At 38.3% G+C, this 26,045-nt stretch overlaps 2 protein-coding genes across 2 annotated transcripts in view; both read right to left on the reverse strand.

Annotated features, from left to right (window-relative positions):
• Positions 1–26,045, reverse strand: part of LOC136237614 (long-chain-fatty-acid--CoA ligase ACSBG2-like) — a 41,834-nt gene that overhangs the window by 10,202 nt on the left and 5,587 nt on the right. Inside the window, exons 9-13 of the mRNA XM_066027825.1 lie at positions 11,352–11,594; positions 11,212–11,300; positions 11,037–11,157; positions 10,709–10,789; positions 10,522–10,623 (exon numbers count right to left, since the gene is read on the reverse strand). Coding sequence (XP_065883897.1) covers positions 10,522–10,623; positions 10,709–10,789; positions 11,037–11,157; positions 11,212–11,300; positions 11,352–11,594 — 636 coding nt within the window. The remainder of the gene's footprint in view (positions 1–10,521; positions 10,624–10,708; positions 10,790–11,036; positions 11,158–11,211; positions 11,301–11,351; positions 11,595–26,045) is intronic.
• On the reverse strand, positions 21,882–25,138 carry LOC136239195 (uncharacterized). The gene is made up of 3 exons (XM_066029924.1): positions 23,533–25,138; positions 22,323–22,938; positions 21,882–22,270 (listed from the first exon to the last, which is right to left on the reverse strand). The coding sequence occupies exon 1, from the start codon at positions 24,914–24,916 to the stop codon at positions 23,780–23,782; it is 1,137 nt and encodes a 378-aa protein (XP_065885996.1). The 5' UTR covers positions 24,917–25,138; the 3' UTR covers positions 21,882–22,270; positions 22,323–22,938; positions 23,533–23,779.

Genomic DNA, 26,045 nt, shown 5'->3' on the forward strand with positions numbered 1-26,045 from the left:
AACTCACAACTCTATGTTTAGTACAAATACATAGATCTATACAAAAACAGCCAAGCTGTGAAAAAGGGTGTGGCCTCCAAAAAAAACAGGGTGAAAAAAGAAGTGAAAATCAAAGGTGGCGGCCAAGAAATGGCTGTGGTGGTAGGTTAATTGCAAAAATTTTAATAATGACAGTTCAGGTGAATTTGGTGCCACTTGGTCTTAGCACAAAATTCACCTGAATTGTTGTTATTAAAATTCTTGCCATTAACCTACCATCACAGCCATTTCTTGGCTGCCACCTTGGATTTCACATCCTTTTTTACCCTGGCTTTTTAGAGGACGCACCCTTTTTTCACAGCTTAGCTGTTTCGTATAGATATCACTTCTTTTTGTATTTGCATACTCCAAAGCCAGCCTGTGGCCAGCCTTGTAGTTCTTTTACTTGTCTTTTTCTGCAGAAATGAGAAGACATTAAGACCTGAATTCTATGGATACTTTTTTATAATGATGCATTTCTTACAAAAATTAATACCGTATGAAAATTATCACATGTCCTCTCTCCAACAGGTAGACAACTTTATAGCAGAAATCTCCACAAGGTAACTTGTTTGTAGCTGAAGTCTACAGAGTGACTTGTTTGTTGCTAAAATCTCTACAGGATGACTTGGTTGTAGTTGAACTCTCTACAGGGTGACTTGTTTGCAGTTGAACTCTCTCCAGGGTGACTTGTTTGTAGCTGAATTCTCTCCAGGGTGTCTTATTTGTAACTGAACTCACTACAGCGTGATTTGTTTGTAGTTGAACTCTCACCAGGGTGACTTGTTCGTAGCTGAACTCTCTCCAGGGTGACTTGTTTGTAGATAAACTCTCTCCAGGGTGACTTATTTGTAACTGAACTCACTACAGGGTGACTGGTTCATAGTTTAACTCTCTCCAGGGTGACTTATTTGTAACTGAACTCACTACAGGGTGACTTGCTTGTAGTTGAACTATATACAAGGTGACTTATTTGTAACTGAACTCTCTACAGGGTGACTTAATTGGTTGTAGTTGAACTCTCTTTTGAGCAACTTATTGTTAGCTGAACTATCTACATGGTGACTAGATTGTAGCTGAACGTTCTAATAGAAAGATTTATTATGAAGCTAAATGTTCTATTAGGGTGACTGCACTATTAGAGTATCTTGATAGTGCACTTGTTACACCTAGTTGACTTTCGTAGTGTAACTCAGTGGTTTTTTATCTGATTCCTTATAAACCACTGAAAGCTTGTTCTAAACAATTAATCTACTTCTATACGTATTTTCAGCTGATTCCATAAACTAGTTTGCCTGGTAGGCATGAGAAGTAATACTTTCTTATTAGCAAAACTTGATCGTGCGCTTTTTACACATAGTTGGCATTTTGTTATAACTCCATGACTATTACTGCGATTTCTTCAAACCACAAAAGGTTTGCACTATCATAGTTACTCCATATACAGACCGATTTTCAAGTAATTCTGTCAAGCAGTTCACCCTGGAGGCGTGACAACAAATCGCCTTTGGATTTTTGAAAAAGCGCGCATAACTCCCTTGTTCTTTATCAGATCTGTACCAAAGTTGGACTGTTAATGTGCAGTATTATGTTCCTACTGCCCTCCAAATTTTATGTAAATTGACCAAAGCACGTGCGAGTTATTACAATTTTTTTCTAAAGTATGCAAGGCATGCAAATAAGAAGAAAAAGATTAAGAAGAAAAATACGAAGAAAATAAGACAAAATTTGAAGGCACGTATATATCTCATTGATGGAAAGGCAGATTCACCTCAAATTTGGAATGGGAGGTGCCCTATCCCAAGGGAGTTTCCACATAAAAAATGGATAATTTCCATCTTGCCATTATCAAGCTCCAGATGCGTGAAAATGGTGTTTTCTTGGTTGCTGTAAAATACACACTTGTCTGTCGCGCGCCAGTACTAGATGTACTTGGCCGCACAACACACTATCGTGTGTCTTGATTACATAGAACTCAAGTTAGCATAGATTATATAAAACTCAAGTTAGCATAGATTATATAGAACTCAAGTTAGCACTAAAGTGTTACACCATTCAAAACCTTGTGTTCTCACCACCATAACTTACAAAGCCATAAGGCTATGCACAAAATCTAAACGTAGGCCTCTAGAGAAATTAACAGTGAATCTTCTTACAAAATTTGAAGCCTTCTTGGTTATTACTCAAAAACTAGTTTTAATTTTAGTAAACATGTGTAAAGATAGTGTGCACCTAACAACATTGATATAAATGTAGTTTAAAGATACCTTTAAGGTTGAACATGACGGCAGTCCCAAATAATCATCCATAAACGCAAGACAATAATAGGAATAACAGTGCTTAATAAAAGTACTACCACATGCGCAGTAGCACGTGGCATCAGTCGTTTGACAAGTGGCCGTCAAGTGTTATCAAGATGCCTCCGAAGCTAAAAGGCAAGTCACAATCGACTGCAAAGAATTCAACAGAAAAGATAACAAGGCAGAAGAAAGCTCGCCCAAGAGGCCTCCAGCCAAGACCAGATCGCAAGCCAGCGAGGCATCCAGGGATTCTACCATGCAGGACAGAAGAGAAGAAAAACCAAAAGCACTAGAACTCCCCTTATGAAGAGATCCAATACACACCCCTTAACAGCAGCAGACATCCTGGATATCGTGTTGGCAGTGGTCAAGGCTATGCCGCAGCCTCAGGATGCAACTTCGTCTATGCTCCGAAGATCAAGCCGTCGCGTGCCGGATACCACTGATCAGGCCAGCCAATCAATGCGCAGCTGCAGCACTCCTTCCATAACCGACCCGCAGGATAGCACAGATGAAGAAGACATCAAGAACAAAGATTTTGGTAAGTTATTGTATACAGTAGCTGAGTTCTCTACAGGGTGTTTGTTTGCAGCTGAATTCTCTACATGGTGGTTTCTTTATAGCTGCATGAACTCTCTACAAGGTGACTTCTTCTAGCTGATCTCTCTACAGGGTGATTTGTTTGTAGCTGAACTCTCTACAGGTGATTTGTTTGTAGCTAAACTCTCTACAAGGCGATACTTCTAGGTGATCTCTCTACAGGATTCCTTGTTTCTAACTGAACTCTCAACAGGGTGATCTGTTCATAGCTGAACTTTCTACTGGGTGATTTGTTTGCAGCTGAACTCTCTAAATGGTGGTTTCTTTGTAGCTGAACTCTCTACAAGGTAATTTCTTCTAGCTGAACTCTCTACAGGGTGACTTGTTTCTAGCTGATCTCTCTACAGGGTGATCTGTTCATAGCTGAACTTTCTACAGGGTGATTTGTTTGCAGCTGAACTCTCTACATGGTAGTTTCTTTGTAGCTGAACTCTCTACAATGTGACTTCTTCTAGTTTAACTCTCTACAAGGTGACTTGTTTCTAGCTGATCCCTCTACAGGGTGACTTGTTTCTAGCTGAACTCTCTACAGTTGATTTGTTTGTAGCTGAACTCTCTACATGGTGGTTTCGTTGTAGCTGAAATCTCTACAAGGTAACTTCTTCTAGCTGATCTATTTACACTGCATATTTGTTTGTAGCTGAGTTCTCTACAGAGTGATTTGTTTGCAGCTGAACTCTCTACATGGGAGTTTCATTGTAGCTTAACTCTCTACAATGTGACTTCTTCTAGCTGAACTCTCTACAGGGTGACTTTTTTCTAGCTGAACTCTCTACAGGTGATTTGTTTGTAGCTGAACTCTCTACATGGTGGTTTCTTTGTAGCTGAACTCTCTACAAGGTAACTTCTTCTAGCCGATCTTTCTACAGGGTGATTGAGTTTTTTGCAGCTGAACTCTTTACATGGTGGTTGCTTTGTAGCTGAACTCTCTAAAAGGTGACTTCTTCTAGCTGGACTCTCTACAGGATCATTTGTTTGCAGCTGAACTCTCTACATGATGATTTGCTTGTAGCTGAATTCTCTACAGGGTGATTTATTTGCAGCTGAACTCTCTATAAGGTAACTTCTTCAAGCTGATCTTTCTACAGGGCGATTTGTTTGTAGCTGAGTTCTCTACAGGGTGATTTTTTTGCAGCTGAACTCTCTACGTGGTAGTTTCTTTGTAGCTGAACTCTCTACAATGTGACTTCTTCTAGCTGAACTCTCTACAGGGTGACTTGTTTTTAGCTGATCTCTCTACAGGGTGGCTTGTTTCTAGCTGAACTCTCTAAAAGGTGAATTCTTTTAGCTGAACTCTCTACAGGATCATTTGTTTGCAGCTGAACTCTCTACATGATGATTTCTTTGTAGCTGAACTCTCTACAGGGTGATTTGTTTGTAGCTGAAATCCCTACAAGGTAACTTCTTCTAGCTGATCTTTCTACAGGGCGATTTGTTTGTAGCTGAGTTCTCTACAGGGTGATTTGTTTGCAGCTGAACTCTCTACGTGGTAGTTTCTTTGTAGCTGAACTCTCTACAATGTGACTTCTTCTAGCTGAACTCTCTACAGGGTGACTTGTTTTTAGCTGATCTCTCTACAGGGTGACTTGTTTCTAGCTGAACTCTCTACAGGTGATTTGTTTGTAGCTGAACTCTCTACATGGTGGTTTCTTTGTAGCTGAACTCTCTACAAGGTAACTTCTTCTAGCTGAACTCTCTACAGGGTGACTTGTTTTTAGCTGATCTCTCTACAGGGTGACTTGTTTCTAGCTGAACTCTCTACAGGTGATTTGTTTGTAGCTGAACTCTCTACATGGTGGTTTCTTTGTAGCTGAACTCTCTACAAGGTAACTTCTTCTAGCTGATCATTCTACAGGGTGATTTGTTTGTAGCTGAATTCTCTACAGGGTGATTTATTTGCAGCTTAACTCTCTACAAGGTGACTTCTTCTAGCTGAACTCTCTACAGAGTGATTGATTTTTTTGCAGCTGAACTCTCTACATGGTGGTTTCTTTGTAACTGAACTCTCTACAGGGTGATTTGTTTGTAGCTGAACTCTCTACAGGGTGATCTGTTCGTAGCTGATCTCCCTATAAGGTAACTTCTTCTAGCTAATCTTTCTACAGGGCGATTTGTTTGTAGCTGAGTTCTCTACAGGGTGATTTGTTTGCAGCTGAACTCTCTACATGGTGGTTTCTTTGTAACTGAACTCTCTGCAGGGTGATTTGTTTGTAGCTGAACTCTCTACAGGGTGATCTGTTCGTAGCTGAACTCCCTATAATGTAACTTCTTCTAACTAATCTTTCTACAGGGCGATTTGTTTGTAGCTGAATTCTCTACAGGGTGATTTATTTGCAGCTTAACTCTCTACAAGGTGACTTCTTCTAGCTGAACTCTCTACAGAGTGATTGATTTTTTTGCAGCTGAGTTCTCTACAGGGTGATTTGTTTGCAGCTGAACTCTCTACATGGTAGTTTCTTTGTAGCTGAACTCTCTACAATGTGACTTCTTCTAGCTGAACTCTCTACAAGGTGACTTGTTTCTAGCTGATCTCTCTACAGGGTGACTTGTTTCTAGCTGAACTCTCTACAGGTGATTTGTTTGCAGCTGAACTCTCTACATGGTTTATTTCTTTGTAACTGAACTCCCTGCAAGGTGACTTCTTATAGCTGATCTCTCTGCAGGGAGATTTGTTTGTAGCTTAACTCTCTACAGGTGATTTGTTTGCAGCTGAACTCTCTACAAGGTAATTTCTTCTAGCTGATCTCTCTACAGGCCGATTTGTTTGTAGCTGAACTCTCCACATGATGGTTTCTTTGTAGCTGAACTCTCTACAAGGTGATTTCTTCTATAGCTGATCTTTCTACAGGGTGATTTGTTTGTACCTGAACTATCTACATGATGGTTTCTTTGTAGCTGAACTCTCTACAAGGTAACTTCTTCTAGCTGATCTCTCTACAGGACAATTTGTTTGTACCTGAACTCTCACATGATTGTTTCTTTGAAGCTGAACTCTCTACAAGGTGATTTCTTCTAGCTGATCTTTCTACAGGGTGATTTGTTTGTAGCAGAACTCTCTACAAGGAAACTTCTTCTAGCTGATCTCTCTATAGGGAGATTTGTTTGTAGCTGAACTCTCTACACGTGATTTGCTTGCGGCTGAATTCTCTACATGATGGTTTCTTTGTAGCTGAACTCTCTACAAGGTAACTTCTTCTAGCTGATCTCTTTACAGGGTGAATTGTTTGTAGCTGAATGATCTACAAGGTAACTTCTTCTAACTGATCTCTCTACAGGGTGATTTGTCTGTAGCTGAACTCTCTACAAGGAAACCTCTTTTAACTGAGCTCTGTACAGGGTGAATTGTTTGTAACTGAACTATCTACAAGGTAACTTCTTCTAGCTGATCTCTCTACAGGATGATTTGTTTGCAGCTTAACTCTCTACATGGCGGTTTCTTTGTAACTGAACTCTCTACAGGGTGATTTGTTTGTAGCTGAACTCTCTACAGGGTGATCTGTTCGTAGCTGAACTCCCTATAAGGTAACTTCTTCTAACTAATCTTTCTACAGGGCGATTTGTTTGTAGCTGAGTTCTCTATAGGGTGATTTGTTTGCAGCTGAACTCTCTACATGGTAGTTTCTTTGTAGCTGAACTCTCTACAATGTGACTTCTTCTAGCTGAACTCTCTACAAGGTGACTTGTTTCTAGCTGATCTCTCTACAGGGTGACTTGTTTCTAGCTGAACTCTCTACAGGTGATTTGTTTGCAGCTGAACTCTCTACATGGTTTATTTCTTTGTAACTGAACTCCCTGCAAGGTGACTTCTTCTAGCTGATCTCTCTACAGGGAGATTTGCTTGTAGCTTAACTCTCTACAGGTGATTTGTTTGCAGCTGAACTCTCTACATGATGGTTTCTTTGTAGCTGAACTCTCTACAAGGTAATTTCTTCTAGCTGATCTCACTACAGGCCGATTTGTTTGTAGCTGAACTCTCTACATGATGGTTTCTTTGTAGCTGAACTCTCTACAAGGTGATTTCTTCTATAGCTGATCTTTTTACAGGGTCATTTGTTTGTAGTTGAACTCTCTACATGATAGTTTCTTTGTAGCTGAACTCTCTACAAGGTGATTTCTTCTATAGCTGATCTTTTTACAGGGTGATTTGTTTGTAGTTGAACTCTCTACATGATGGTTTCTTTGTAGCTGAACTCTCTACAAGGTAATTTCTTCTAGCTGATCTCTCTACAGGCCGATTTGTTTGTAGCTGAACTCTCCACATGATGGTTTCTTTGTAGCTGAACTCTCTACAAGGTGATTTCTTCTATAGCTGATCTTTTTACAGGGTCATTTGTTTGTAGTTGAACTCTCTACATGATATTTTCTTTGTAGCTGAACTCTCTACAAGGTGATTTCTTCTATAGCTGATCTCTCTACAGGCCGATTTGTTTGTAGCTGAACTCTCTACATGATGGTTTCTTTGTAGCTGAACTCTCTACAAGGTGATTTCTTCTATAGCTGATCTTTCTACAGGGTGATTTGTTTGTACCTGAACTATCTACATGATGGTTTCTTTGTAGCTGAACTCTCTAAAAGGTAACTTCTTCTAGCTGATCTCTCTACAGGACAATTTGTTTGTACCTGAACTCTCACATGATTGTTTCTTTGAAGCTGAACTCTCTACAAGGTGATTTCTTCTAGCTGATCTTTCTACAGGGCGATTTGTTTGTAGCAGAACTCTCTACAAGGAAACTTCTTCTAGCTGATCTCTATACAGGGAGATTTGTTTGTAGCTGAACTCTCTACACGTGATTTGTTTGCGGCTGAATTCTCTACATGATGGTTTCTTTGTAGCTGAACTCTCTACAAGGTAACTTCTTCTAGCTGATCTCTTTACAGGGTGAATTGTTTGTAGCTGAACGATCTACAAGGTAACTTCTTCTAACTGATCTCTCTACAGGGTGATTTGTCTGTAGCTGAACTCTCTACAAGGAAACCTCTTTTAACTGAGCTCTGTACAGGGTGAATTGTTTGTAGTTGAACTATCTACAAGGTAACTTCTTATAGCTGATCTCTCTACAGGGTGATTTGTTTGTAGCTGAATTCTGTACAGGTGATTTGTTTGCAGCTGAGCTCTTTACAGAATGGTTTCTTTGTAGCTGAACTCTCTACAAGGTAACTTCTTCTAGCTGATGTATCTACAGGGTCACTAGTTTGTAACTGAATTCTCTACATGGTGGTTTCTTTGTAACTGAACTATCTACAAGGTGACATCTTCTAGCTGATCTTTCAACAGGGTGATTTGTTTGTAACTGAACTCTCTACAAGAAAACTTCTTCTAACTGATGTCTGAACAGGGTGAATTGTTTGTAGCTGAACTCTCTACAGGGTGATTTGTTTGTAGCTGATCTCTATACAGGTTACTTATTTCTAACCCATCTCTTGAATTCTGTTCAGGGTGACTGTTCTATTAGGATGACTGCTCTATTAGACTATCTCGATCTCGCACTTGCTATAGGGTGATTTCTACAGGGTGATTTCTTTGGATTTCGTGTTATAACTCCGTGGTTTTAAGTCTGGTTCTTCTACACCATTGAAGAGCTATTCTAAGATGATAACTCCATCTGTACAGTGACTTTCAAAGCATTACCCCAAGCGGTTTATCTGGTAGGCGTGGCAAGCAGTCGTTTTTTATTAGCTAATCTCGATTGCATAATTGTTACACACTGTTGATTTTTTCGCTGTATCTTCCTGGTTTTTAGCTCGATTTCTTTCAAACCACAAAAGGTTGAGGTTCAATAGTTAACCTATTCACCCACCGATTTTCAGCTTCTTCCCATACGCAGTTTACCCTGTAGGCGTGACAACATATAGGTGTTATTTTTCGTGCATAATCGCTCATAACTCTTTGCCAGTTTATGGTATTCCAGCCAAAGTTGGTACCGAGATGCGCCTTTATAATCCGCTTCTGTGTGCCAAATTTCAAGGCAATCGGATAACGCGTTCGCGTTTTATAGGAGTTTTTGTAAGTGTGCGAAAAGAGGAAGAAAAATAAGAAGAAAAAAAAAACTAAGAAACTAAGCCATTTTTTGAAGTCGCATATCTCAGGAATGCCTGAAGCGATTTCGCTCAAATTTCGAATATGGAGTACTGAAGTTGGAGGGAATGTACACAGCAAAATTTGTCTTGTTTCATCAAGGCAGCACAGAGTGCGTAAGGTGCGAAAAGTGCGTTTTCTTTCTTCCTGTCAATATACTCACGGGGTTGCGCGCCGGCTTCTTGGGCCGCACGACACACTACCGTGTGTCTTGATGATAGGAAGCAATAGGATGATTTTTAAAGGTGGAATTTTGGATTGCATGAGGAACTTTTGGGGGGATCTCTACTTAAATGGTATTACCGTACTGTTTGATACATTTATGCTACACAAGTATAAGGAAATAATTTATCACAGAAAAAGAAACTAGCAAAGGAAACAAGTGACCTGCAGATATAGCAAACAATTAATCCCTAATTCAATGGCTGAATTAGGGATTAAATGTTCAATAGTATATCTGCAGGTTTACTTGTTTCCCTACTTTTTTCTATGATCCCTAATCAAACTTAAAATTCCTAGTTTGCTTACTTTTTGCTCATTATGACGGGTGAACCCACACATATTGAATCAAAAGAAAGGGTAGTGCCAGAGTTATTGTTTTCGTCTGAACACATGCTCTAGCTATCAACTACTGCCTCGAAAGTGCAGTGGCCATTACGCTTCGCTTTCAGCTATGTTCAGCCCATTACACAGCATTACAAACAAAGAACAGCATTAGAGATGCCTCTGCGATTAATCCAGTCACCACGGAAAGTACAGACAACTCTCATTTAAAAACGTACAGTACTGTAAGGAAGCCATGCATCGTGCTAATGCAAATCGACACCTTGGGCTGTTAGCGAAAAGAAATGGGACACAAAGGGGTACAAAAAAGGAGGACAAAGATGAGTCCATTATGCGTGTATTGTACATACTGTAGTACGCCAATAGGCTTGTATCAGGACAAAGCAGTGAAAACACCGGCAGGCAGGCTAGAAATGTAATAGATTGGAAATGCTTATATTTTTTTATGATTACAAGCTTGATACAGTCACATGATGATATTTACGGGATACAGATTCATTTTCAATACACTTTTTATCAAATTCACTCAAGGTTTTCTTAACAATATCTCGGTTGGTTGATTGATATTACATTGCACTCTTTGCCTGAATAAAGTAATTGTTGTACCAAACAAAAAATATTCCTGTGCATACACTCATTTGGGTGCAGCAAAACTGTCTATAATAAGTACAGTATATAATACACCCTATACACCAAAACCACCACACTAGTAGTTGCTAAACACAAACTCCGTGTACTTTCCTACACACCTTCAGTTGTACAAAACAACTAACCTTCATTCACAGACCAACAAATAATTTAACGATTTGTAAACCCCGTAATATCAATCTTGCATAAAAGAATTTCTGTACCTGGTAATGCTTCTATAAACCCATATCAAGCCAGTAACCATAAAACTATACTATATCCATCATGTATTTTAGTACCCATGTTGGTACATATCTTAGTGCATATATCACTTACAGTATACAACACAACAGCACACTGGTTTGGTTGTTGTTTGTTGATGATATCATCAATCACAGAATCTTCTGTGTCCTTGCCCAGCTCCAGAAACTTTGTCCACTATAAGGAGACACACAACTACTCAATCACACACTATTACCAACCTATAGGATACCACTGTACATAAAACAATACAACATCATACAGTGTAGGTGTTAGGATGGTCCTGGTGGAGTTCTCCCTTGTACTGAACTATGGCCTTCAAATGAGGGAGCCTGTCACGAATCTGCAACAAGTGATCATTATGCATACATAAATAGCACTATTATATTGACATGCTATTACGTATATTAAATCAACATGCAAATTTTACCCAACCACAAAATAACATTGTATGTAGTATTTGTAACGTCATCTAATGAAATAGCACTATACAAGTACCACAAACCATCAGCCTTATACCACTTTGTTTAATTTACACGAGTACATAAACACACATAGCATGATAAACTTTATTTATGCATGGCACATACCTTAATAATAGTGTCTAATAGTTTAGTATTTTCCACAACTACAATATGTGCTTTGCAGTCCTTTAAAATGTACTGACATACCTCAGGACTGTTAGTGGTATGTATACCAGTTGATAATCCCCTAATGATAGTCAACACATTAGTAGCTAACTCTGTTACTAATACTACTTCATACCCAGCAAACACTGCTCCTATACTAGATGCAAACCATTCAACAGAGTTGAAACCCAGAATACCAACAGCATGGTAAGGTTCCAATCCAAGCTACATACATACAATAACACATATTGTGCTATGTTACTACCAGTATGCTACCTTGTGGAAGGACTTGGCCACTTTATAAATGAGTTTTTTGTATTCAGTATAAGTTATGCTCTGCCACTGACCATCATTGTCCTTCCAACATAATGCCTTTTCATTTGGTGTATTAGTAAACGTTTTCATGTAAAATTCTGGGATGGTAATTGGCTCTCTACTAGCAATACCGGACTTTTCAAAAGTAATGTCCACAATACCAGAAGGATCACAGCAGTGCAATCTTTTAGCACCTAAATTTACCTACATGGTCATAAAAAATACATACTACGTATATCAAACAACACATACAGTACTGTGACATGCAACCACAAAACTGGTGTGTACAATAACAGCAAGTGTGCATGTTTTAGAATTGCCTGTGTTGTATCCCAGACATAAAACAGATCATCTAAATATTGAGGCTTCTTGAGCACCTAGTTTCACATACTTAATAGGTGCTTTCAAAGCTCATCTAAACTATGTACATACCCCACTTATCATACAACTAACCAAGCAAACACTTGCCCTACTTGCACATTTCTTTTGATTGTTTCTCTCAGAGCAATAAAGTAGTAGACTACCCAAACATTTATGGTTAATGGTCTTGGGCTGTACAAATGATTGAATTGAAACAACAATTAAAATAAGTTACAGGTGCTTAATTAATTGTAAATCAAGACTGTAACTGACTACAAAGATAGGTTCCCATGAAACTGGCAAATTCATTCATATACTGCTTTCCTACATCCATCTGTATTTGCAAACAAGAAGGCAATTTTAAATTAAATTAAAACAGCAACTTCATTTTTTTACCACACTGTACACAAGCACACATTACTGATGTTCCCTTTACTACAGATATGAAACAAAGATATTGTTCGTAGGCAATTACCAATTTGATCCTTGTTTCACTGAACACTAAAGCAATTAAATTTGCATAATTTAATTGTGAAGGACAGGCATATATATATATATTTAGACTCTATTTAGGCTGTTTTGGGTGGGTAATAAATCTCATATACTCCACCTTGTTTTCTAATATACTCCACGCCTTTAAGCACAATATGACATATGCTCAAAATCGGATTTGTCCAATCGCTATGCGTTGTTCACGTGCAGTGATTTAACGAGCGCCGATTATTTAGTCACGTGAGGACGCATAGTTGCCATGGCGCTAGTATTATCGTAAGAAAACCAGCCGCTTTTGCCGAGCCTACAGCAGAAACAGCCATGGATGAGGTAAGTGATCTGAGTGTAATGTGAAATAGAGTCTAAAGCAGTTATACGGGCACAATGTGGAGTCTATGAAATTTATAAACCCTCAGGCCCTTAGTAGCGCCCTCGCTTCGCTCGTGCGCTACAGCCCGGGCCTTCGGGTTTATAAATTTCATAGATTTTGTGCCCGTATAACTATTATATATATATATATATATATATATATATATATATATCTAGAACATTTATCATTAAGTTTTGTACATTGACTTTTTACAGTTAATAGTTGTGGTATTTGTACAAGTGTTTTAAATCATATCCATATAGGAGCTGTAATGTAGTCTGGCAGGCTCCAGAAACTTCTAGAACATTGTGTAATCACTGTAGTATAAATAGCAGCTGAAAAATCATTTTCTGTGTGTGTGCTTTCAAGTTACATGATAAAGAGTTGAATTATAGCTGTTATAGTGACTATGCTAGCTATATGGGTCATTCCATGTCAAATCAACAAGGAATTTAGGGTCACCTCTCGGATTTTGACGAAATTTGGTGTGTTTGTAGTACCTGTGGTGCTTATCACTCATGCAAATTTTTAGCTCCATACATTCCATAGTTTCTGATTTATGACCTCAAATATTTTGAATATTTCATGAAAATTTGGTCTATCTCTGGTTACAAAATCAACTGCAATTTTGTGCTGTGTAAATATTTTTAAACACAGTTTTCACTGATGGAAGACTGTTGATTGACCTTTCCAGTGATCCCTAAATTATGGGATATCTACTTAATTATGGTTCAAAAGTACTTCATTGAAAACTTTAATCCTTTATATTTTGAAAAATGCTGCTTGAAATTTTTCACATACTTTTGTGAATAATGATTGGGTCATAGTCTATGTTTGATAAACTTTTTGTGGTGGGACCACAATGGGCTCAAGAGATATAATGAATTATGTTGTGGTATGTGGAGGAATTTGCAGGCTATTATTGCTGTATTGGAGTGTACACCTCCAATAACCACTCACTGCCAAGTTTGTCTTACAGAGTGAAGGTGTCTAGGTACATTGAAACCTGTATTAATGACCACCTGTATTGAAAGACCATCCATAAGCTGCAGCTAATTTATACTTTAATTTGATCTTAATGTATAGCACCAAAGCATCAATCTTTTCTAGCAAATCCAAAAATGGTCCTTATTAGACAGGTTGACTATAAATGAGATCATCATGCGTCCATAAACACATTAATGGTGTACCATCTCTTCAGTTATACCTTATTTATTAAGTAAAATCTCGCCGTAGTGCACTTACATACATATCCCCAATCTACACTATTCAAGTTACGTACATGGCTGCATAGGTACAACAGACCTCCTCAATAAGGATATCTGGGTACCTTGATAGCCTCATGACCTCACTTTGTAATTGTACGTACATTTTGGACCCAAGACAAGTCTGTGGTTTCTCAAAAATGAACACTTTATCAATGGTCCAGGGAATAGAATAGTTACACTGTACATAGTAGATGCATTACTTGTACCAAGAGTTTTTATATTATTAACACTTGCTTGCACCTCAATGCGTGATTTATAGTACTGTAATTACTAAAATTAATGGTTTTTCAAAGTATTTTGTGTTCACGTTTTTGAAGGTCAGTACAGGTAAATGTTCAACATGTTTACTTCCTATGTGAGTATGTGTATGAATTTATGACTTGATCTTCAAAGTGGTCGTGAATGTAAAGTAATGTAGTAATTAATTTCACACATTGAGGTACAATTAATGCATGTACGTATATGGCAAAATCCCTCCATTGTTAGGAACATAATAAAGTGCTCATATTACAGAAGCTACAGAAGTATCTTGGCCAAATGTACGTGCACCGCTATAGATTGGGAATACATGCAGTGTATAAACAGGTGCCCTGGTTATCAAGGTATCCAAGTATCCCTTCTGAGGAGTTCTGTTGTATGTATCTATGCAGCCACATACGGAACTTAAATATGGCCAAATCCACTACAGTGGGATTCAACTTAATAAAGAAGATACTTGTGAAGAGATGGTACAACATTTACATGATGTTTAGGGACACATGGTGATCAGATCTATAATTTATAGTCAACCTGTCTAATGAGGACCATTTTTGGATTTGCTAGAAAGGGTTGATGCTTTTGTGCTATACATTAAAGAAGTATAATTTAACTGCAGCATATTGGTGGCCTTTCAATACAGGTGGTCACTAATACAGGTTGCAATGTACCTAGACACCTTCACTCTGTAAGACAAACTTGGCATAGCCTTGTTGTGAGTGGTTATTGGAGGTGTACACTCCAATACAGCAATAATAGCCTGCAAATTCCACCGCATACCACATCATAATTCATTATATCTCTTGAGCCCATTGTGGTCCCACCACAAAAATTTTAACAAACATAGACTATGACCCAATCATTATTCACAAAAGAATTTGAAAAATTTCAAGCAGCATTTTTCAAAATATAAAGGATTAAAGTTTTCAATGAAGTACTTTTGAACCATAATTAAGTAGATATCCCATAATTTAGGGATCACTGGAAAGGTCAATCAACAGTCTTCCATCAGTGAAAAATGTCTTTAAAAATATTTACACAGAACAAAGTTGCAGTCAATTTTATAACTAGAGATGGACCAAATTTTCATGAAATATTCAAAATATTTGAGGTCATAAATCAGAAACTATGGAATGTATGGAGCTAAAAATTTGCATGAGTGATAAGCACCACAGGTATTACAAACACACTAAGTTTTGTCAAAATCCGAGAGGTGACCCTAAATTCCTTGTTGATTGACATGGAATGACCCATATCTGTTACACGTGATGACAGGAGTGGGATAAGCGATCCGTGGGTTGCATTATTGCCATTGCCGCACAGTACTATACAATACTTCACATACGATTACATGGATTTTCTGTCTTCACTGCATTAATTCCCTTGTTAAATCCCCCCCATATGCACAGTACATGAATAGTTGGAACATGCTTGTCTATTGATTGCCGTCTGTGGCCTAGCTAATTCGTGATGGCTCTTATGAACACTTCATTGCCTGATCTTGGTAGCCTAGCTAGGAATGGATATTTACTATCTGGAGTTCAGGTTCTTGTGTCCTGTATCAAGACACACGGTAGTGTGTCGTGCGGCCCAAGAAGCCGGCGCGTAACACCCGTGAGTATATTGACAGGAAGAAAGAAAACGCAATTTTCGCACCTCCGTAGCTCTGTGCTTCCTTGATGAAACAAGATGATTTTTGCTGTGAACATGCCCTCCAACTTCAGCACTCCACATTCCAAATTTGAGCGAAATCGCTTCACGCGTTCCCGAGATATGCGACTTCAAAAATTGGCTTAGTTTCTTCGTTTTATTTTTTCTTCTTATTTTTCTTCCTCTTGTTGCACACTTACAAAAATTGCTATAAAACACGAACGCAATATCCGATTGGCTTGAAATTTGGCACACAGAAGGGGGATATAAAGGTGCATCTTGGTACCAACTTTGGCTGGAATACGATAAACAGGCAAAGAGTTATGAGTGATTATTCACGAAAAATAACACCAATATGTTGTCACGCCTACAGGGTAAACTTCACTACAATTAAGGACACAAAAATTTTCCGATACATTAAAGAGTTCTCGAAATCTCACAACCTACCGCCTGAGCTACACAATGACTCCATCACAGCGAACACAGACCTCGGTAAGGCTGAGTTATTCAACCAGTACTTCCATTCAATATTCTCTCAGAGTAACTTTAATCTACCCGACACTTCGAATCTACCAGTCCCTGGTAAATGCTTGGACTCGATCCACTTCACAGTACAAGAAGTCCTAGAGGCCTTAAATAACCTGGATCCCAACAAGGCCAGTGGTATAGACAACATTCCTCCAACTGTTTTAAAACATTGTGCCTTTGCTCTTGCCATACCTATTCACCACCTTTTCACGATTAGCATTACCAGTGGAACCATACCATCTGAATGGAAGTTGCACAAAATTACAGTTGTACCAAAGTCTGGTGACAAAACCTCAGTTAAAAACTATCGTCCCATTTCACTTCTTTGCATTACATCCAAAGTTTTAGAAAGACTAATTTATGATAAGATAATTAACTCAGTTTCTAATTGTATCACACAATATCAATTTGGGTTCCAAAAGAATTCTTCAACCTTGCACCAACTACTTATCTATTTTAACCAGCTAATAACATCAAAAGGTGAAATAGATACTATATACATTGATTTTCGAAAAGCTTTCGATAGTGTGCCGCATAATGAACTCCTAGTTAAACTTTGGAACATGGGAATCACTGGCACCCTATGGAATTGGTTTAGTTTCTATCTACACAACAGAACCCAGTGTGTTTCTGTGGGCAACCACCTATCCGGCACTTTACTTGTTATCTCCGGCGTGCCACAGGGGAGTATTCTGGGTCCTTTGCTCTTTTTAATATTTATCAATGACCTCCCATCAATTGTCACATCAGATCTATTTGAGTTTGCTGATGATACAAAATTATTCAGACAAATCACATCAACATTAGACATTGAGCATCTCCAAGAAGACATCAATTCATTATTCAACTGGTCCATCAACAACTTTCTCTCATTTAATCTTTCAAAGTTTGTGTTTATGAGCTACCATCGCAAATTCAACTCTACATATCATGTCAACGGTCATTCAATTGATGAATCTTCCAGCTGTAAAGACCTTGGGATTATTTTTACTAATTCGCTAACATGGCAAGCGCACTATGAAATGATTTCTTCTAATGCCTATAAATCTCTTGGCTTATTGCATAGGGTCTTCAAGGACTCCAATTGTCCCCAGTCCAGAAAATCTTTGTATATCACTCTAGTTAGATCAAAACTACTGTATTGTTCCCCACTGTGGAGGCCATACCTGTTAAAAGACATTGAATCACTTGAGAAAGTCCAACGAAGAGCCACTAAATTCATATTATCAAACTATCAATCAGACTATAAAACAAGGCTAATACAAACTGGTATGTTGCCACTAATGTACATTTACAAAATTGCTGACATATTATTCTTCATCAAATCCATCAAAAATCCATCAGACAAATTTGACATCTTGAACTATACCAACTTTACTACAGGTTCAACAAGATCTGCTGGCACAAAGTTATACTCCAAGACAGCTCATATCAACCCTATCATGAACTCATATTTTAATCGTTTACCAAGATTATGGAACTCTTTACCAATAATTGACCTATCTCAATCACTAGATGTAATCAAACCAAAGTTGAAAGCATTTTTATGGAATCATTTTTTAGCTAACTTTGATAATACCCCCTGTACTTTTCATTACCTATGTCCTTGTACCCGCTGCTCCAAGACTCCTGCACCAACCAATTATAATTATTTGTAATTATTATATATGTATGCATGTATAGTTTTTGTAGTTAAGTAATTAGTGCTCTAGGCTACCAGTGCAGGACACTGGTAGTCCTTCAGAATTGTATGTCTCTGTAATCACTATAGCCTCTACTGTATGTAATTCCAATTCTGTAAAGCAATTATTAAATTAAATTAAATTAAACCGCGTATGGGAAGAAGCTGAAAATCGATGGGTGAATAGGTTAAATATTGAACCTCAAACCTTTTGTGGTTTGAAAGAAATCGAGCTAAAAACCAGGAAGATACAACGAAAAAACGAACAGTGTGTAACAATTATGCAATCAAGATTAGCCAATAAAAAAAACACTGCTTGCCACGCCTACCAGATAAACCGCTTGGGGTAATGCTATGAAAATCGTTGTACAGATGGAGTAATCAACTTAGAAAGGCTCATCAATGGTGTAGAAGAATCAGACTTAAAACCACGGAGTTATAACAAAATCCAACTTGGTGCAACAAGTGCGAGATCGAGATACTCTAATAGAACAGTCATCCTAATAGAGCACAGTTACACTGAAGAGAATTCAAGGGATCAGCTAGAAATAAGAAACCTGTATAGAGATCAGCTACACACAAGTCACCCTGTAGAGAGATCAGCTAGAAGAAGTTACCTTGTATGGAGTTCATGCAACTATGGAAAGAGATAGTTCAGCTAGAAGAAATCACCTGTAGAGTTCAGCTACAAAGAAACCACCATGTAGAGAGTTCAGCTACAAACAAATCGCCCTGTAGAGAGATCAGTAGAAGAAGTTACCTTGCAGAGAGTTCAGCTACAAAGAAACCATCATGTAGAGAGTTCAGCTACAAACAAATCTCCCTGTAGAGAGATCAGCTAGAAGAAGTTACCTTGTAGAGAGTTCAGCTACAAAGAAACCATCATGTAGAGAGTTCAGCTGCAAACAAATCACCTATAGAGAGTTCAGCTACAAACAAATCTCCCTGTAGAGAGATCAGCTAGAAGAAGTTACCTTGTAGAGAGTTCAGTTACAAAGAAACCACTATGTAGAGAGTTCAGCTACAAACAAATCACCCTGTAGAAAGATCAGCTAGAAGAAGTCACCTTGTAGAGAGTTCAGTTACAAAGAAACCACCATGTACAGAATTCAGCTACAAACTAGTGACCCTGTAAAGACATCAGCTAGAAGAAGTTACCTTGTAGAGAGTTCAGCTACAAACAAATCACCCTGTAGAAAGATCAGCTAGAAGAAGTCACCTTGTAGAAAGTTCAGTTACAAAGAAACCACCATGTAGAGAGTTCAGCTACAAACTAGTGACCTAGTACAGACATCATCTAGAAAAGTTACCATGTAGAGAGTTCAGCTACAAAGAAACCATTCTGTAAAGAGCTCAGCTGCAAACAAATCACCTGTACAGAATTCAGCTATAAACAAATCACCCTGTAGAGAGATCAGCTAGAAGAAGTTACCTTGTAGATCGTTCAGCTACAAACAATTCATCCTGTAGAGAGAGCATCTAGAAGAAGTCACCTTGTAGAGTGTTCAGTTACAAAGAAACCACCATGGAGATTTCTGTAATCAATATGTATTATATATATAATTTGTACATTTACTGATCAAATATTCAAAGTACATCTACTTCATCTTTTCTTCTTCCTGTGGTAAAGAAAAAAACATAGGTTAAAAAAGTCTCAAAGCTGGCTATACAAATACAAAAAGAAATGAAATCTAATCCAAAACAGCCAAGCTGTAAAAAAAGTGTGCGGCCCTCAAAAAGGCTATGGTGAAAAAAAGATGTGAAATCCAAGGTGGCGGCCAAGAAATGGCTGTGATGGTAGGTTAATGGTAAAAATTTTAATAATGACAATTCAGGTGAATTTTGTGCCAAGACCAAGCGGCACAAAAATTCACCTGAATTGCCGTTATTAAAATTTTTACCATTAACCTACCATCACAGCCATTTCTTGGCCGCCACCTTGGATTTCACATCTTTTTTCACCATAGCCTTTCTGAGGGCTGCACACTTTTTTTACAGCTTGGCTGTTTTGGATTAGATTACATTATCATGTACAGTACTTCATACTTATAGGTAATGTCCAATATTTCTATTGTTATTAATGCAGAGATTAGTGTTCTAGTTATTGGTGGGTCAGTGTGAGGTTCCTAGGTAAGTGTGGCTTGGTGGGAAAGACTGTAGCCTTTCCTATGGCCTCAGAAATCTCTGTGGCTTCAAAGATGAGGACCCCCATGGCAGCTCCTTACCTCATGCAATTGCATGGGAGCCACAATTTGTGGCTGATCATACCACTGGTCCTATTTGCATAATCGTACAGGAGAACCAAGGAACCCTGCCCACCTACCAAAACAACCACCATCATTGGAGGGCAGTTGACAAGTGAACAATATCAACTTGAAACAAACGGCTGATTGTTCGTGATTCTATGAGTAACACTGATTAGAAATCATCTCACTCAACAGTTCATTTTAACATTGGCTGTAGGGTCCACTCTGTGACATAATAGCTGTTTATGCCTTTCAATGAACCTTCTAAACAGTGGCAGATCTAGAAATTTCAGGGGAAGTTTCAGGTGAAGGCAAGAGGAGCAGGTCTAGGAATTGCTTAGGGGACATTGGTAAAAGGCACTTAACTCAGCATGCTAAGTATGCAAAGCATGCTCTAACTAGGAGGGTCTGGGGACATACTCCCACAGAAAATCCAGCATTCTAAGGTTGAATTTTGTAACAATTTTGTTGAATAAACACTAAGAATTACTGAAAGCGACACATTATTGATGCCACATACATTTCTAGCAGTGGCATGCGCAATTCTATAAGTTAACAATTGGAGTACAAGCAAATCTGAATGTACCCTACAGGAAATTTTGACATTTTAGTCTTTTGAGATTGTATTTGGTTAGAATTTTGGCAAAACTTTATTGAATAGGCCTTATACAAAATGACGCGAAACCATACGTATACTATCCATTTTATGGACGCTATACATTTCTGCATTGCATCTGGGATATTTAACTGGGGGGTGTAGTTTCTACAGGAGCCGATTGGAGAATGGAAAGTTGACCGTATAAGAGTAGCTCTAGCTTTACGAGACACAAGTACGTAGTTTTGTCGTTAAAAAGATGGACTTTTAAGATAGCAAAAAGTTTAGAAGTAGGCTTTTTGATGTGCGCTAATTAGACTTGGCACAAAAACATGTTATTGCGTTAATCTAGCGTTCATCACTGTTTCAATTAGCCTACATGCTTTTTACATTGCTAGTTACATGCAAACATAGTGTAGTTACTGTTCTTTAAACAAATCTATGGAAGTTTCTACTTAGCACACGCAGCAAAATAAACCTGTTTTGAGGCATCATTCCTGGGTTTTGGCATCTTGTAGTGCCATATTTTAAACAACAAAACAACATACTTGTGTCTGATAAAGCTAGAGCTACTCTTATATACTTAAACTCACCATTCTCCCATAGGCTCCTGTAGAAACTACACCCCAAGTTAAAATATAACAGATGTTACATGGAAATGTAGTGAAAGTATAGTATTCATAAAAAGGATAGTATATGGCACTTGTAAGGTTTTGCGTAGTTTTGGATAAGGCCTATTTGAAAGGAAGTTCATTTAGTCTGGATGCTTATGGAAATGATCGTTACACAGTGGATCAAAGCACCAAATTTGGTACAGTGATTCCTTAGCATGTACTAAGTGATTTCAGAGGGGGTGCCATGATGAAATGATCTGGCACCCCCTCTAAAATCAATTAAATGTAATAAACCGTAAAAAATAAAAATCGTTATATTTTTATATACTATCGACCACTTGTCTTTACTTGTTGTGTTAGTATTACTATTAAATATGATTTAGCTATCCATCACATTATAAAGTATAGTACATTGATACATGTTATCCTGATTATAGAGTGCAGAAGATTAATTTAAGATTAGCGAAAATAAAACCCGCTAAATTAAAACCTTATATTACATTATTATAGCTTGTTATTTCTATTCTAAAATGTTATGTGCACATTCCACCACACTGGCATAATGCAGTGCAAGGAAGGCCTGCCTCTTGGCACTTGCACCTCCTAGAACAAAGAGGCTCAGCCTTGCAGCCACACTTAATCAAATCTCGGCTAGCTTTTGCCACCTCAGGGAGTAGTGTCCACATTGGTTCCCAGGAAAGCTCATCGGCTTGTTTCCAGCCATATCCTTCTGGTGGTGGCTTATCTGCTTGGACTTGCAGGCATGTTGCCCAAACACTTGCTTGATAGAGAGCTCTTATAAAGTGTTGAAGAAGAGCACACTATTGCAAAAACTTTGATTTAAAGTAAAGAATTTATTAGCTAAAGAAATACCTGTGTTGGTGGAATGGTTTCCATTGTCTTTGATCGCTTGCAAAACAATTTCTTCGGTAGCTCATTGATGGAGCAGAGTGGAGTTGTTTTATCATATAAGACACACACACATCGCTTGATCAGTTTCATTTCAGAAGATCCCAACTGTAGGATGTGAAATGGATGCTCTAGGGGAAACAGGAAGGCCTCTGAAACATCTGGATATGCCTTCCATGCTTCCCAGGCTGACTATTTCCCTTTTCCGAGAAACTGCGATGTGGTATCATAGCCTGAAAAAGCATGGAAGAAAGGCAGGCCTTTGGATTTTACTTCTCCAAGATGTTCACAGATAGAATTGATATCATAAAATTTCATATGGTTGCCAGTTCCAAACCTGACCCAAACATTGAATCCTGAGAATGTATCGTTGAGTTGGAAGTAAATGCTGATTAGCAAGACGATGACATCTGTATCAACTGTGCTGACCAGGATGTTGCGGGCTCCTCTTTCAAGAGCATTACGCAGATGAATACATATCCTTGTGTCAGCCTCTTCATGATCACAGTCCTACATAGGCCGATCACTTCCTTTACAAATGACTGATTTTCCTACAGGACTGCAGGACCAAATGAATATTCTAAATGTGAACAAAATGAATAATTTTAAAGGAACAAATATGTGCATTTAAAATATGCTAACAAACTATTCAGCAAAAAACATTTACTAGAACAGGGCTAAAACAAACCATTCAATCAGTGACACATCAGCACAAATACAATAGTCTCCTATAGTATGTTCACGTTGAGCTGAATCCTGAAAAACAGCTAAAAATTAAAAGTGGATTTTTCTCAACAGAGTTAACATTTCAGCCAAGATGATTAGTGGTAACAGCAAAGGTGTCAATAAGACACGTATGGTTTGGCTCCATTACAAGTTGGGCTGTAATGGGCTGTAATGGACACTGTACTTATATGGCTTCCCCATAGGAAATGTATTGTGAAAATTTTGATTGGCCATAAATATTATGGCAAACATTTGAACAAAAAGATTTTGAAACAATTTTAGCGGGTCAAGCAGTACTACAAATGAGCCAAATTTCAAGATCGTGTGTAATTGCATCCAGAGTTATTAAATGTTTTTGAGGATTCAGCTCAACGTGAACATACTATAGCATGAGAAAGCATAATTGTAAGTGTATGTAAAACCATATAATACATGTAAATTTACTAACCTGAAGTAATGTAAACCTGCTTTCCACTAGGATGTTCATGCATTGACACCTTTTGTGATAGAAATTCAAACAATTCTGCTTTGTTTGTGTTGTCTCGAAGAAAGTCAGAAAAATTTGATGGTATCTTAGTCTGGGCTTGTACCTTTCGTCTAATGCCTCTGCCTCTCTTCTCTCTGGTAGAGTCTTTCAGACTGCCAGATACATACTGATCCCAAATAATGTCGATCCTATCACAGAGACAGAGTTGTTAACTAGTCCATGGCAAGAATACTTCATTGGCATATTCCTCAAATGTGCTGACCTTAGTAGGAAGACAGTGGACAACAGCAGGGCCATCAAATATCTTAGCATGGAATGTGATAGGAGCTTCCACAAATGATCCACCCAAGCAACTCAATAATTCTGCTTTTCTATTGGGCAAGCAAAGCTTTCCATGCTCTGAAATAGAAGGAGGCCAAGGGTGATTTTCATACAAAAAGAAGTCATCTAAGTCACCATCTCGAAACTTGCTTGCTATGAACAAATGGCTGAACAGATTACAGTCGCTTCTAAGGCTTGCTATCTTTTGTACACTTTTGGTAGCAGGCTTAGAGGATTGTCTCTTTAGTAAAGGTATTGAGTTTTTCTTGATGGGCTTATGGATTGAAACAGTTCCAGTTTTAATCACAACATTCACATAATTTTGGTACTGAGTTTCTCCAATCCTTTTGATATTCCTAATTGTTTCAACTACACCCTCTGTAGCACAATTATGGGAATCCAAAGCTAAAAGCTCTAAACAATTGTCTTTGAAAGGATTGCCCATACCTGTCATGGTTTGATACATGCTGTTTGCATGCTTCTGGAATAGGTCTTGAGCAGAAAGACCTTGTTCATGTTGCTTGCACCAACTATTCTCCTCTCCCATAAACTGGCTCTCAAATTCAGTCAGTAATCTAGCCTGCTCAGGTCCTGCAACCATCCATCTTCTAAAAGCTGTTGGATTTTCTATAAGTCCAACTGCTCCACCAGACCCCTTTACCAGTTCATTGTTCTGCTCATGACCCTGGTCAATTGGAATGCACGAGAATTTGCTATGGGTTTTTCTCAGCACCCAGCACTTTTCAAACTCATTTCTGAAGTTGTCTGAAAGTGATTCCATATCTCGAATATGAATTGGAATCCAGCGTGCATAGTTGATATGGTCTAAGGAAAAAAACCACGGAGTGAGAGCTTTCAGAGATTCTAGATACAAGTTGAAATCATTTATGCGATGAGCACGGATAAATATCAAAGCAAGAATTTCAAACTCTAAAACAAGATCCCAGTACTGAAAAGTGGGACAATTCTTTATCATTGTTTGCTTCCATTCTTCAAATGAAACCTCTTCATTTTCAGCTCTCATACTCTCCCAAGCTTCCTGCTGAAGCTTGCTTAACACCAATGCTGTGATCTGATGGCTACGTTTGGTTCTAGTGAGATGTGACACCTTCAAGAAGGAATCTGCTACTCCAGCAGTGGCTACACCTGCTTCACACAAAGCTCTGTCCAACCAGAGCAATCTAGAAAATCACCAATAGTACTCCACAGAGCCACTTCGATATGAAGAACTCCAAACATAACTACAAAACCATCTTCTCCAAGTGACTGTGGCCATGACCACTGAACATATTTTGCTAGAGCAAACAATGGTTGATCGAAAGCCATTACTGGAGTCTGAACTGGATTGAGGTAAGCTGTAATCTTTCGCAGAAGATCCATGCCATGTTTGCAGATTTCTCAGAAAATAAGGGTAAAAGAGCAACCACAGAAATGGGATCAACAGGATTAGGCTGATTTTCAGCATGAAATGCAGCCCAGGAAACATAATCATAACTTCCAGCTTGTCCTTTGCCAACAATGCTGTAGCATGTTTGGTCCATTTTACTTCTTCAGCTTTAGCATTTTCTAAATGGTCTTTGGTTTCAGTATACTGTATCTGAGGTACAACTGTCTCACTGACTTTGCAAGTGACAGCTGGAACAATGGTGTAACTTTCTGGTAAAGAAAACTTAGATAAATCACCATGCGATGAGACAATGATGGGGTCTCTACACACTCCACTATTACTTGTAGTGGGGGATTAAAATATACTTATTCCAGTGCCATGAAACGAGCCCTGAGTGGTTGTAGAAGATAAATTGTGGTCAATATTATCAAATGCTCCAACTGTAAATAAATCCTTCCGCAACTGAGAAGGACACACCACACTGTCTTGTTCAAATCTTGTACAGACATTACTCGCTAAACAATTTTCTACTTCAATGACACGGTTATAGCTAATGCTAATCCCTAATCTATGGAGACAATTTAAAAGCTTCTTGCTCCTTGTTTGAGAGTGAATATTCAAACCTATATAGAGAGGAAGTGGAGTTTCTCTGTCTTTGAAATGTGGACTGCTTTCAGCAGAAGATCTTTTCGATTTGACATTAAAGCACACAAGTTGAGAAATTGTAAGACAAGCTTGAGATTCATCATCACCTTGATTCCGTACA

The sequence above is a fragment of the Dysidea avara genome, chromosome 11 (genome assembly GCF_963678975.1).
Source record: "Dysidea avara chromosome 11, odDysAvar1.4, whole genome shotgun sequence".
In the NCBI taxonomy this organism is placed as follows: domain Eukaryota; kingdom Metazoa; phylum Porifera; class Demospongiae; order Dictyoceratida; family Dysideidae; genus Dysidea; species Dysidea avara.